Consider the following 15,461-nt stretch of genomic DNA (forward strand, 5'->3'; position numbering starts at 1 on the left):
GAGATAAAAAAAAATTCCTTCTGCAACGCAAATATGATCTTAATGTTTAAGGCAGAGAAAGCCAAAGTAGGCACTTTTTGTAGGATGAGAGAGGTTATGTGATGGGAATGGAGATAGGGACTAGACCTCTGATTTCATTAATATCAGGAATTCACATATAAGAGATTCTTTGTATTAATGAAGTTTGGTATCTTTTCTACAATTTATAGTCTTAGGAAAGATCTTGCAGTGCTGAGATGTTACATAAGTCATCTTGGGTCACACAGTCTATACCTACCCATGTTTTCCTGACTTTATTTTTTTTATTTTTTTATTTTTTTTTTGTAATTAGCAAAAAAAATGGTAATACTTAATTTTTTACTTAGGAAGCTCAAGTGTCAAATAGTTTCCCTTTTGAAAAATGTAACACTTTGAAAGGAAGCTATTGGTATTTTGGGAAAATGTGCATATTGACCTGTAGTTCTCTAAAAGTTCAATAGAATGAATCAGTCGAGTTTATCACATGGGGTAGGGGAAATCACGGAAGTAGGGCATGCAAAGGATGCTGGGACAGAGGCAACTGAGAGGTCAATCATTCAATTCCAGGAAAAAAACAGAAATCTCTATCCGTAGCTTTCTGCCTCTCCTGACCAAGAGCCAAAATGGCTACATGTAGTGGGCCTTCAATCTCAGCTAAAAATTAACCTTCTGTTGACCAGGTTTTGTTCATTTTTTTTGAAGAAAATACTGTATATAATAATCAGCATTAGTTCCCTGTAAAATCATATAGTTAGAATTCCCTAAATATCTAGATGTCTTATGTCTCATTAATATAAACATTAGATAATTCTAAATCTATCTTATTAAAACTTTTTTTTTTCAGGACATTGTATTCTGAATGGATGTGAAAGTAGTCTAACAGTGTTTGGATCTTTAGATGGAGGCATGAGGGTGGCACAGTGTAATGTGTTGTCAGGAAGACAGGAGTTCAAATTTAGCCTCAGACATTTACTAGCTATATGACTCTGAGCAAGTCATTTAACCTCTGTCTGCCTCAGGTCTCTCATCTATAAAATGGGGATAATAATAGCACCTACCTCCCACTGTTATTTTGAGGACAAAAACTTTGTAAAGGATTTTGTAAAGCTTAAAGCATTGTATAAATCAAAGCTTCTTAAACTGTGGGTCCTGACCCAGTATGGAGCGATGAAAAATTTGGCAACAGCAAAAGGTTATGAACAGGGGCAGCTAGATGGCGCAGTGGATAGAGCACTGGCCCTGAGTCAGGAGTACCTGAGTTCAAATCCGGCCTCAGACACTTAACACGTACTAGCTGTGTGACCCTGGGCAAGTCACTTAACCCCAATTGCCTCACCAAAAAAAAAAAAAAAAAAGATTATGTATACCTATATATCCGGGGTTGCATAAAAATTTCTTAGACGAAAAAGGATTGTGAGTGGAAAAAGTTTAAGAAGCCCTGATATAAATGAGTTATTAAAAAAACACTATTATTATCTACAGGTTCTGTAGTCCAACAAAAAAATTACTTCACTTTGTTGATCACGTATTGTTGTTGTTTATCCTTCATTCTGGAAGAGAACCATGACATACAGAGGTGATGTCATGCAGGCACTGAATTGGATTTAAGTGAGGGAGAGCTGTACAGGGTCACCAACCTCACTCTCTCCTCCAGAGCTATTTGGGTCCAGTGGCAAGATAGATAGATAGATAGATAGATAGATAGATAGATAGATAGATAGATATGTATATATGTGCATATGTATATATCAAGATGACTGGAGATGACGCTGGATGTTTAAGGTAATTGGAGTTAAGTGACTTGCTCAGGGTCACACAGCTAATAAGTGTCTTAGGTGAGATTTGCACTCTGGTCCTCTCCAACTTCAGGGCCAGCCTCTATCCACTGTGCCATCTAGCTGTCCCTTGTTCATCCTGCATAGAATAAGAAAGCAAGCTTTTTGTTTTTTGTGGGGTGTGTCAAATGTTGTGAGCTGATGCTAAAATATGCACCATGCCAGCTATACAGAGGTCACACTTTAGGATTTCCTCTCCCACCTGTCTACACACACACAGCCCTCCTGCCCCTCTGATAAGCCTTCTGAAATTTTGGTGTCCATAATTTTGGCATCTTCTAGATTTAATAAAAACAATCATACCCAAAACAAAGATGCAAACAATTTTGCAGTCCTCTAATGTTTGCATATTTTCTGTCTATTATCCTTCTTTCCCAAAACTCCTGCTTGGCTTATAGTGAGATTACAGATCTGTTTTCATGATGAATTTTTCAAAATATAGAAATGAATATTCTGACTGCATTGCTACTTTAGTACATTAAATAATATTCCAGTGGCCTAACAGTGTTAGGCTTCCCTAAGCAACTACTTATTACACAGGAGTATCTTATCCCCAGAGACCCTAAAACTCAATACAGTTTAACAAATACATGTATTATATCAGATATCTGCTGGCTCAGTTACACAGAGATGTGGAAGCAGGCACAAGTGTTAAGAAACAAATATTTAGGAAATGTGGGAAGAAAACAGGTGAAAAGTAAGTAGTTTTTCTTAGTCCCACTGTAATTTAAAACAGTTTTTTTTAAAGAACATTCAGAAACAAATGTTGAAATCTCCATTTAAATGGCAATATTCTAACTCTTTACCATTTAAGCTAAGTCTGTATTTCCCTGTCATCAGATACCACTGCTCTTACTGAAATTGGAGACAGTGCCTAGCCCAACAACACCTAGCTTACAACAATAGCTCCAGATATAATCCTTTCACGTTATTTCCCACGTTTCATGGGGCCTTTGCAAGAAGCCTCAGAAAATCCTAACTAGTGCTGTGATTCATCAACCCCATTTCCTTAAATAGATACAAGCAATTTCACACACTGAAAAAAATGAGCAAGTGATCCTAGTGCCCATATGCCAGGCTTCTATCACTCACATCTTTGCTACTTCAGTCAGGGCTGATCCATGTGAAATAAAAGTAATGATGCTTCACTTAATGCAGATGCCACTTATCCAGCAACTTTAGCTATTGAGAACAGAGCATGTTGAACAAACCAAAAAGACTTCTAAACAACTAAATTGGAAGTCATGTATTTTATTCATGAGAGGGACCCCTCAACCCCCACCCACCCCCCAGAGCTTTGTTATGCTTTTATTAAACCTAATTCAGCCAAACTTGGTTATCTGGCTCCTCAGGCCACAGTACCTCAGAAGTAAAATCTGAATAAAGAAGAGGACTGTGGGAGGCTGAGGTCAATCTCACTGACAAGGAGCCAAGAAGAGAGAACTAGATTTCATTCTGAAAAGAAATAAGGATAAACAAACAAAAAACCTTAGAAGTCATTGTACAAAGGTCTTATTGATTTGTATCCCCAGAACCTACCATAGTTTTTTTCCATATGACATACATATAATAAATTTTTGTTGAACTGAATTGAAAAGCAAACATCATAATTCAAAATGCTGAATACTCAAGTGCCATTTAGTGTCTTACTGCCTTTGGCAGCCCAATAGATCTCAGCTGCCACTGAAGATAACATGGTCTTAAAAGCACCTATCTGACCATGATTATTATAAGCCTGGGCTAAAAGGTTCCATACTTTTACTGTAGTCATCCATTAGTCAACAAGCATTTATTAAGTACTTAACTATGTGCTAGGAGGCTAAGCATGACAATCTACATCTACTGCTCTGCCAGTTTCAATTCCACAAATCATCTTCAGTCTGGGTATCACTTATTTTCCCCCTTCCCCACTTTTCTGCTTTTTTTCATGTGTTGTCTCCCTCCCATTAGATTGTAAGCTCCTTGAGGGCAGGGACTGTCTTTTTTATTCACTATATCCCCAACACTTAGCATAGTGCATAGCACATAGTAGGTACTTAATTAAAGTTTATTGGATTGGATAGAAAGACAAAAATACAATTTCTGCCTCAAGGAGGTCATATTCTCATGGGGTAGAGGAGAGAACACAAGCACTTGAGCACTGTCTGGGTAGAGGAACCAGAAAATTAAGCTCGCTCAAATCGAATCCATTTATTAATCCATTAATTTATTTCTTTATCTATTTGTTCATTTCTTTATCTTTTAGTTAATTAATTTGTTTATTATTTTTTCCCAAATACATGTAAATATATTTTTTTGCGTTCCACATTTTTCTCCCCCCCCCTCCCTTTTGTCCCCCTCCTGAGGCCAGCAAACAATCTGATACATTATACATTACAATCATATTAAACATATTTCTACATTAGTCATATTGTAAAAGAAGGATGAGAACAAAAAGAAAAAAACACAAGAAAGAATAAACAGGAACAATAACAAAAAAGCAACAACAAAAATGAAAATAATATGCTTCAATCTGCATTCAGAGCTTGAATTGGATTTAATAAAAATAATCGGGTTCTCTGTGAGAGCTTGAGGGATTTGTGTATGTGTGTATGTACATATATATATATATATATATATATATATATATATATATATATATATATATATATATATAGTATAAACATTTATATTAAAGAAAGACAGTGATATCAGAGGGACTGGAGAGGGGAATCCCAAAAAACCTCCAGTAGAAGGTAGAATTTGAGATGTGTCTTGAAGTAAGCCAGGAAGATTAGGTGTCCAAGGTGATGAGGGAGAACATTCTAGGTATACGGGACAGCAAGAGAAAATGCACAGGGGGCAGCTAGGTGGCGCAGTGGATAGAGCACCAGCCCTGGAGTCAGGATTACCTGAGTTCAAATCCGGCCTCAGACACTTAACGTTTACTAGCTGTGTGACCCTGGGCAAGTCACTTAACCCCAATTGCCTCACTAAAAAAAAAAAAAAAAAAAGAGAGAGAGAGAGAGAAAACGTACAATCAGGGGCTGCTTTGTGAGGAACAGTAAGTCAGCCAGTGTCACTTGATCATAGAGTGCATGAAGGGGAAAACAGGATATTGTGGAATACATCTTTAAAATATTTCCACCAAAAGTAACAAAAGTAAAGTCTTGATGCCTAAAGGGATAAATTTCACTTATCTGGGCAGTTCACTTATACAAAATACCATATTCCCCTAATGAAGCTGGATAAATGGGGGTATTGCTGTATTTGCACTTATTATTGGTTGTGAGTATCTAGTTCGTTATAAAAATATAGGCAATTGTGTGCCTACATTAGCACAGTGCCTGAAACAGTAGTCACTTAATAATTACGTTTAATTGTAATTGTATTATGTAGTATTTACTTTGGACATGAAAAAAGTGATGAAAATATTTGTCAAGCTGTATTCCAGTGTGTATTTATAGGAAGCTACTGGTAGACCTAGATAAAAGACTGAAATCTAATATTAATAAGCATTTCCTCATTGTAATTAGCAGTTATGGCCCATTTCCAAAGAAGAAATTTATAGTCCCCAAGGGAAACTATGACAGTTGAGAAAGAATAATTTATATAACAGGCCTTCTCATTTTTTGTTTGGAGAGTATAGTGTGTCCCAAGATTTATTATAAAACTGATGGCATCCGTATCTGAGTTGCTTGCATGCTTCTGACTATGCTATGCTATTAGATCCCACATATTACAGAAAATTAGGACTGCATGATTTTGGACACAAAACAGCAGCATTACTTGAGCCCAGTTGATTTGGGGGTGTAGGGGAATAATTGGCCAGAACTCTGGTGTTTTTAGTCAGCCAATCAACAAACATTTATTAAGGTCTTACTATGTGCCAGGTACGATGTTAAGTGCTAGGGATATGAGGGCAAAATATGGGTCCAGGTTTCAAGGAATTCATAATCTAATAGGGGAAGACATGGAAGAAAATGCTTATAAAACATATACAGTACAAATGGATGGTACTGGGCTTAGGAGACTAGAAAGGGTCTCCATGAGAAGGAAATAAAGCAAACCAGGACGTAGAGATGAGTTGGGAGAACATTATAGGTATGAACATGTACTCTAGGCAGTAAAAATCACAGAGCACCTGAGATGGCATATAGTGTTCAAGGGATGGCCACTGCTGCTAGATCCTACAGTATAGGGGAGGAAGTAAAGTGTAAGAATAAGACTGGAGAGATCGGTAAAGGCCAATTTGTGAAGAGCTTTAAAACTTAAACAGAGGATTTTATATATCATTCTGGAAGTCATAGGAAGCCACTGTAATATGTGGGGGGGAGGTGGGGATTGAAGTGGAATGGGCAGACCTGAGCTTTCAGAAAATCAGGATAGTAGCTGAGTCAATAGTGGCTGGGAGCTTGGAGAACATTGAAGCAGAGAGAAAATTATCACACAGTAATTTTTCTGTTCATTTTCTGTTTTGGTCCAAAGGAATTTTGTATGCTTTTGATACATATTGGTATGTATCTTTGACATAGGCTCATTATGCATTTTTACTATAAATGTTAAGGAGTAGTTTTATATTCCCACTTATATTAATCTCTAAAACTTCAGTGCTTTTCTTCTGAGGCATGAAAGAGAGGGAGTGGTTACTCATTTAATAATTTTCTCCAGTAGTTTACTTTATAATTTATCACTTGTCCATAAATCTAGGAAATAAGGAGCAATTATGGTAGAGACCAAATCTACAAATTAAAGGGCAATTATGATTTGTGGAATATGGATCAGCTTGCAGACTTTTCAATGTTTGATCTCAAGCCATTTTTCTTGTTCCTGTAAAGTTCCCAATCAATTTAATGGGTACAAAATATAATGTAATAGCCTTTACATAGGAACAAGCATTTTTCTATTCTCATGTTCCTAGAAGTAGACATCTTTAAAATTCCAGAACTTTGGGGCTATATTACATAAATTCTAAAGCACCAAGGTGGAGACCTGTCAAATGCTTGAAAAGGAAATTAATGTTTAAGGACTGAGTAGTATAGGCTGCTTGTATATAAATCAAGCAGAGGTGTACTACATTCAGAAATAATCCAATGGATTTAGCTACTGTCAGCGCCATAGATTATCCTGAAAGGGCCCAAGTCTGCACTTTTACACACCACTCATTTCTAAATACCTATTATTAGCAATAGTGTTGTGAAGTTGCATTTTTGTAGGTCATATAGTTTGGAGGAAAGGTTCTTTTAGGAATTTTTTTGCAAATGCTCTTATTTTGGGAATGCCAAGTTCTTCCAGAAGGAAAGAACGGGATCTGTTCTATAGTTTCTGACACAGCAAAATAAATAGTTACTTAATGAGGTAATTCTCCCCAGTGTCTTTTAAGCGACTACCTGTGAGCATTAGGCATCTTTGCAAGTCATGGTAATTCAGGTTGCTGTTTATTAAGTTATGCTTTAAGTATACATGGTTCTTGTTCCCAGTGATTTGCCTTTATGTAATTGATGCTATTTTCCATGACCCTACAGAATTTGCTAATATAGCCCCAAAAGGTTCTGACATTCAAACAGAGTTATTTGGATTCCAGAAGAATATAGCTAGCTCAGCAAAAGAAACAGAGGCTAGAGTTCTTCATTTGGAGTCATGGAACCTGGGTTCAGCTCCTGGCTCTGCTAGTTAGTACACAAGTGACCTTGGACAGGTAACTTCTTCTCTCTGAACCTTAGTTTCCTTATCTGTAAACTGTGTATAGAAAGGTGGGTTAGATGACTTCTTTTTAAAATTAATTTTATTTAATTTTCAATATTTATTTTCTCCCTCTCCTACCCCAATGTGCCATTAGAAAAAAAAAAAAGAAAGGACAACCATCATAACACATGCACATAGTTAAGCAAAACAAATTCCCCCATCGGCCATGTCCAAAAATGTCTGTCTCATTCTTCATCTTGTGTTTTTCACCTCTCTGTAAGATGAGTAGTATGCTTTGTTACTGGTTCTCTGAAATTGTGGTTGATCACTGTGTTGATGTGTTCTTAAGTCTTGCAGAATTATTTGTCTTTACAATGGTGTTATGGTACTAATTTTTCTCCTGGTTCTTGTTTTACTTCCCATCAGGTCTTATAAGTCATCCCAGATTTCTCTGAGACTATCCCTTTCAGCATTTCTTATGGCACAATAATATTTTATTATTGTGGTGTGTGTGTGTATGTATATATATATATATATATATATATATATATATATATATATATATATACCAACCATAATTTGTTCAGCCATTTCCCCAATTCATGAGCATCCCCTTTCCTACAAGAAAAAGAACTTCTTTAAGTATTTTTGTATATATGGGTCCTTTAACTATTTCTTTGCTAGACCAGATGACTTCTAAGATCACTTTTTGTTATAAATCTATCATTTAATATTTGATAATTAAAGTCAAATTAATATTTGATAATTAAACACATTATTTTATCCACCTGTTTACGTTTGCCTAATTAAACAAGTTGACTTAGCCAATTAGATAAAGCCAAAAGGTCACATATGGGAATAATAAGAAATCAGGAATTAGGTGATGAGGTACTAGACAGTTATTGGTGATTGTGAGAATGGAAAGAATAGGATGATGCTGAGAGATGATGTGATGGAAGAATTTGTAGTACACAGGGTAAATTCAGTGTAAGGATTAAAAGAAAAATGAAATTAAAAGTTAACTTGAAGGTTTAGAAAAGTTCATGGTATTGCCAGTGATGGTAATGTGAAAGGTGTTGGGATAGGGGTTGTACATATATACTGATCACTTTTTGTTTTTGACCCTGGCTCAATTTTTGTTTCTGTGTCATTTTTCTTATTTGTTACTCTACATGCATATGTTCTTTATAAGCAAGATGACTACTATATGTAGATATCTGGAGGTGGTAGAATCATTTTTGAACATCTAATGATATTTGGAGAGTTAAGAGAGTAAGCTCCTTGCGGGCAGGGACTGTTTTTTATATTGTCTTTGTACCCTCAGGGCCAGGCACATAATAGGTGCCTAATAAGGGCTTATTGATTAATAAATTAGTTTTCTGTACTGTTTAGGTTTTAGCATGTATGCCACTGAAGCAAAAATATCTGCAAACCACAAGTGGTACTGATCATGCTGCTGGGCAGGAGTAATTAGGATCTAGTCATGTATCATAAGTAATTAATCAACAAATATTTTAAATGCCTGGTATATGTTGGGAACTGTACTAGGTCCTGCAACATAAACGCAAAGAATAAGACAATTCCTACTCTCAAAAAACTCCTGAGCTATTAAGTGACCTTAATGGCCATCCATATGTGATGAAATGGCCAATTGGGAAAGACTTCTTGCCTGATCTTACCATATCTTTCTTGTGACACATGGTCAATACATACATGAAAGAATCTTCTCTATCATATGTTTGATATGATCATCCAACCTCTGTTAAGATACTTCTAATGAGGCTGGGTGTGGGGGTGGGGGCACTGTTAGGAAAAGGTCTACTGCCTCCCTACACAGGCCTTTCCACTTTCATATAGCTGTTATTGTTAGCAATTTTTTTCTCTAACATTAAGCCTAAATTTGCCTCTGAAATATGATAGTTAACTGTAAATAAGCATGTATTAAAGTGCTTATTATATGCTAAGCACTGGGAGTACAAATATAAGCTGAAAGTCATTTCCTGCCTTTATGGAGCTTACATTCTAATTAGGGAAGACAGTTTCTGAAAGGAAGTCCTTTTCAGCAGGATGAAGTTGGAAGAGGGAGAAATGAAGACTCTCTGTCATAAGGACATTGTAGAGAAAGTCCAGAGAATCAGGGACACAATTAGGAAGAATTAAGACATGGTTGACCTGGGCATTATCCTTAATATGGAAGTTTGGGCAGGACCCAGTCCATCAAAGTAAAGGTTGCTGAGTTGAGAGTATATCTAACGTGTAAATGGGACAGCATGAACTTCCAGAATAGAAGTTTTTATAGCATAGTAAAGAAAGTTCAGAGTCAGAAATGCATCCTAGAAAGGAATGAACATGAACAAGTTCCTATCTTTTAGTGCAGTAGCAGAAAGAAACTATTCATTTTGTCTAAGAGATTCCTCTGATATTTGTTATATCCCTTAAAATTTACCCATCTCCCTTTCTTGGACCATAACTAACCACCTGAATTCAAGCCTTCCTTACCTCTTATCAGGATTACAATAGCAATCATTTCCTTGCCTCTAATATGACAGTGCTTCTGTGAATTCTACATTTTTTTTGTTGGAGTACATCAGTGGTTTCATTAGTGTGAGAGACCTCTCAGTGTGGGAACTCCCTTTACAAAAACAAATTGGCAACTTCTCTGTAATTAAGGGTATTAGAGAGCAATCGAGGCACTTAGAGGTTGCTTCTAGTTCTAAATCTATAATCCTGTGACCATCTTGCATAATAGTGTCAGACTAGTTTCCCCAGGGCATAGCTCTTATAGCATAACTCCTCTGCTCTAAAAACTTGAATAGCTCACTATAGTGTCTGTCTACTGAATAAAGTCCAACCTCCTAAGATTGGTATTCAAGGCCTGCCATTGTCTCACTAGTGGATCCTAACAGCCTCATTTCACACTACTCTCCTTTAATATACCTGACATCCTACTCCAAACATACTTTTCTTCCTCAGCAGCTTGGGTTTAATGCCTAGAATTGTCTCTCCCATATCACTCAATTGAAATCCTAACCATGCTTTGGGACTCAGCTGAAATGCTACCTCTAACCCTGAAGTTTTCTCTGATTCTCCCAGCCAGAAATCACCATTCTCCCTTCTGAGTTCTGATCCCACTGTTTCTTTTGTACTTAGGACATTGTTTTGTATTATGTTTATTTGTAGACATATATTATCTCTCTTTAGCATGACTCTCCTCTTTTCTCCCCCATTATAGGCTCCTTGAGGTAAGGGATCATATCTTTTTTAGTTTTTTACTTCCCTTAGAGCCAAGGATAGTATTTTACGTATAGTGGACGCTTGATAAATGCTTATCCAGTGAATCAATCAGCCTTTTCTAGTCTTTAATTGAGATTCTTTAAGGATAGGAATGATGAAAATCATTATGTGAACTAAGAAATGACATTATAAATGCAACAAACTTTAGATAAGGATTTCAAAGGTTTTTGTTTTTTAGTGTCGTACTCTTACCCATGTTTATTGTGACTTCTGCTCTAGCTGTCAGGTTGGGGAAACATCCTGCCCAAATCCTGAAAAATGTTTGTCCCTTTCTTTGCCAATGCAGCATTTGCTTTCTAGCACTTTGTTAGAAAATGGCTGGTCTCCATTCATGAAAGCAAGCATTTCATACAGAATGCTGCATTCTCCTGGGCGGGTGGGAGAGAATATACTTTTTACTGATAGGCCCGATCTTACTCTGCCTCCTGTTGCTATGGTGCCGGGCAGATTTGCTTACTTGACCTGCAAATGCAAGGAGGCTCTGTCTCCATGGATACACCACTATGAAACTCCATTCCACTGAGAGATGAAAATGCACATGGTCTATCCCTGCCAAAGACAAAGCACCAGAGGTGGCCACAAGGACTGGTTTGCAGTGACCATGTTTGCATTGACAGTCTCTGAAGCTCATCTTTTAAGTAAGTAATGATGTTTGTCACAGAGTATTCATTTCTGTGGGCAACGTCATGGGTTAAAATCCATACCTGGTAGGGGAAGAATAGAGTTTACAAAGGCAGTTTCTGACCTGTCTTTCGGGAAAGCCTTTTAGTAAGATTCCATACCCAACTTTAAAAGGAAGTGGGCTTTTTTTTTTAACCACGTGGGAATATCTTTTGTGCAATCCTAATTCTTTTTTTTTTAAAGGAAAGTTTATGAGTGCTTAACATTTTCTAACTCTGTTCCTGAGAACTGTACCTCATGTGTTTGTAAAACCAAAGCCAGCCATCACCCAGTGGTATGCGTGCCATGGGGACTATGTGAGCAAGCCATAATAAGGAATTCTGTTTGGAATTATGTATGCAAATAGTTCACCTAGGGGAAATGGGCCCCTGGGTGGGCTGAGACACAGTACACCCATTATTAGAGAGTAGCCAAGTCATGTGATGGGGAGTGGGAATTAACATGGTTTTCAGTTCCGTAGGAAAATTATTCAAAACAAAATTTTTCTGACATCTTTTTGGCTGATTTTAATTCTAAGGTCCTGCCAATCTTCTGATGCGGCCAGTAGAATTCATGAAAGTCTTTTATGGCCCATGGGATTCACTTACTGATTTGATATATTGCATTCAACAGCACACTTCCTCTTTGACTATTCACTTTTCTGGCCTGGCTCTTTCAAATGTGTGAGGTTGGATTGCAAATGTTGTCTAAAACAAATGAGTCATCATAAAAAGTGTTTTTCATCTGCTAGGCAAATGTTGAGTCCCAGAGGCATTCAAATTCATCATTAGAAACAAAAGAAAAGACTGATGTCCTAGCCTGCTAATCTACTTTAGGATTTTATGATAAAATGTTTGGATTTAGTTTATCTGTGGCAGATACTTAGTATCTCATAGTAAATCAATAAAATATGCAGTATCTTTCCTGGTATTTTATACTAGACTGTAGGCTGTATGAGGGCAGGAACCATGCATTACCTAAAGTCCATCTCCCTTAGTGCCTAGTCCAACAGAGTTCTTCACTCAGTAGGAGCCCTTTAATTGTTTGTTGAATTGAATGGTATGTGAGAGAACATTATTTCAGTAGCATTGGCAGAAACTAGGAATGGAACTGTTTTTCAGACTGAATTTTCTAAAAAAAATGTGCATAGTCACAGCCATATAAAAGGGGATAGGATTACAGCATGATTTCATCTTTTACCCCTCTCCATTAATTTTCTGCACTGAAGAAAAGGAAGAAGACTTTGATTTTGACAATATCGATAATCAACCTGATTCTGACTTGGTAAAAGGTAGGATGGCCTTCTTGTTGTTCAATTGTTTTTCAGTTGTGCCCCACTTTTCATGACCCCATTTTGGGTTTTCTTGGCAGAGATACTGGAGTTATGTAATTTCCTTCTCTAGCTCATTTTACAGATGACAAAACTGAGGCAAAAAGAGTTAAGTGACTTGACCAGATTCATACAGCTAGTAAGTGTCCAAGTCTAGATTTGAACTCAGGAAAATGAGTCTTCCTGACTCCAGGCCTGGTACTCTATCCACTGTGCCACCTAGTTGCCCTCTATGACCTAGTAGATAGAATTCTGGAATTGAAGTCAGGAAGACCTGAATTTTACAACCTCAGATGCTTACTAGCTATGTAACTTTGGGCAATTCCCTTAACTCTGTTAGCCTCAGTTTCCTTATGATAATGATGATACCAATCACCCTTACCTCAAAAGGTTGTTGTGTGGAACCAATGAGATAATGTATGTGTATGTGTGTGTTGCGTGTATATGTGTGTATGTAAGTATTATGCATACTGCTGCAAACCTTAAAGCACTATATAAATGTTATGTTGCGATAGGCTTTAGGAAAGCAGCTTAAAAATGCAGTATTGTCTGGGGCAGCTGGGTGGCACAGTGGATAAAGCACCAGCCCTGTATTCAGAAGGACCTGAGTTCAAATTCGACCCCAGACACTTGACTCTTACTAGCTGTGTGACCTTGGGCAAGTCACTTAACCCTCATTGCCCTGGGGGAAAAAATGCAGTATTGTCTGTACAAGTGATAGTGTGACAGAAAGAGTGCTAAGCCTGGAATCAGGAAGGGTTTGGGTTCCAATCCTGCCTCTCTTAATAGTGTAAGCCTGAGGAAAATACATCTCAGAGCCTCAGGTTCCTCATCTCTAAAATGAAGATAATAATGCCTGTAGTGCCTGTCCTGTTGTGAGGATCAAGTGATATTATGTATTATACATAGATACTTATACATAACACATATACTCTGTAATTCTTAAATTAATATGTTATTATTGTTCAGTCGTGTCCAAGTCTTCATGACCCCATTAGGGGCTTCTTTTGCAAAGATACTGGAGTGGGTTTGCCATTTCCTACTCCAGCTCATTTTACAAATGAGGAAACTGAGGCAAACAGGGTAAAGTGACTTGTTTAGAGTCACACAACTAGTAAGTGACTGAGGCAGGAATTGAACTCATGAAGATGGGCCTTCCTGACTCCCTATCCAGTGTTCTATCTATTGCACCACCTTGCTGCCCCCACGTACTATATTAACTGCCAGGTTGATTATCGATATGATCCAATTGGAAAAATAAAAGTTTTCTTGCAGGAAATTAATGGGCAAGTGTGAAGATGGCATCATGTTATAATCCTGTCCCCTTTTGTATGGCTGTGACTATACACATTTTTTAAAAATTCAGTCTGAAAAATAGCTCCCTTCCTAGTTTCTACCAGTGCTACTGAAATAATGTTCTCACGGGGGCAGCTAGATGGCGCAGTGGTTAAAGCGCTGGCCCTGGATTCAGGAGTACCTGAGTTCAAATCCAGCCTCAGACACTTAACACTTACTAGCTGTGTGACCCCGGGCAAGTCACTTAACCCCCATTGCCCTGCAAAAAACAAAAAAAACAAAAACAAAAAAAAACAAAAAAAAAAAAAAAGAAATAATGTTCTCACATGCAACTCAATTCAACAGTAATAATCAGAACTTTCAATGATAGGTGAATAGGAAAAGGAAGGAGGGAGCCTCTCTCTCTTCCACATGGGGCTTAAACTTACAGGCCCAGGAACCTTGTTAGTAGACTTTTGTAGTGTTCCTTGCCTATTTCCCTAATATGTTCCATGGTAGTGTTTAACATCTCCTATATTGTTATGTCCTAAGAAGATTGAATTTCATCTGGGTACTAACAGATAAACTGAGCCAAAAGAGATTTTCTTGAGAAGAAAAACAGCATTTAACGATGCCTTCGTGACCCGGCAGTTTGGTGTAGTGGAAAGAATTGTAGACTTGGAGAGACACACATCCTGGATTCAAATCCTGGCTCCACAACATACTTACTACATGACTTCAGACAGATCATTTACTTTACCAATGCTCAGTTTCCTTACCTGCAAAATGGATATAAGACTAAAAACAGAATACAGAGTTATTGCAAGGAACGAATGGAGTTATGAATCTAAAGTGCTTTGTAATCACAGAATACTACATAAATAGGAGTTATTGTGACTTTTTCACTTATAGAAGCATAACTGCAACCCCTAAAGTTGGTTTAGCAGCTCACTTCACCAAAACATTTTCCCCTGCTATTCAGTTGTTTTCAGTCATGTCTAACTCTTTTTTTTTTTTTTTTTAGTGAGGCAATTGGGGTTAAGTGACTTGCCCAGAGTCACACAGCTAATAAGTGTTACGTGTCTGAGGCTGGATTTGAACTCAGGTACTCCTAACTCCAGGGCCGGTGCTCTATCCACTGGACCACCTAGCTGCCCCCATGTCTAACTCTTCATGACCCCATTTGGAGATTTCTTGACAGATACTTGAGTAGTTTGCCATTTCCTTCTCCAATTCATTTTACAGGTGAGAAAACTGAGGCAAACAGGGTTAAGTGACTTGTTCAGGGTCACATGGCTAGTAAGTATCTGAAGTCAAATTTGAACTCAGGAAGATGAGTCTTACGTGACTTCAGGCTCGGCTTACATGAACAGGCACAGCTTGTG

The 15,461-nt window shown here is 37.5% G+C and overlaps 1 protein-coding gene across 7 annotated transcripts in view; it reads left to right on the plus strand.

The window, feature by feature from the left end:
* Nucleotides 1-15,461, plus strand: part of SYBU (syntabulin) — a 101,306-nt gene that overhangs the window by 38,167 nt on the left and 47,678 nt on the right. The window contains exons 1-2 of one of the 7 annotated variants that reach the window (XM_043980975.1): nucleotides 11,374-11,449; nucleotides 12,700-12,762. The exons of 5 other annotated variants lie outside the window; for them this stretch is intronic. In XM_043980975.1, the coding sequence (XP_043836910.1) occupies nucleotides 11,413-11,449; nucleotides 12,700-12,762 (100 nt within the window). In that variant the 5' untranslated portion in view covers nucleotides 11,374-11,412. Of the gene's footprint in view, nucleotides 1-11,334; nucleotides 11,450-12,699; nucleotides 12,763-15,461 lie in introns of those variants that run through there. One more of the 7 variants, XM_043980968.1, reaches the window with a different exon arrangement.

This window comes from Dromiciops gliroides, chromosome 1, assembly GCF_019393635.1.
Source record: "Dromiciops gliroides isolate mDroGli1 chromosome 1, mDroGli1.pri, whole genome shotgun sequence".
NCBI lineage: Eukaryota > Metazoa > Chordata > Mammalia > Microbiotheria > Microbiotheriidae > Dromiciops > Dromiciops gliroides.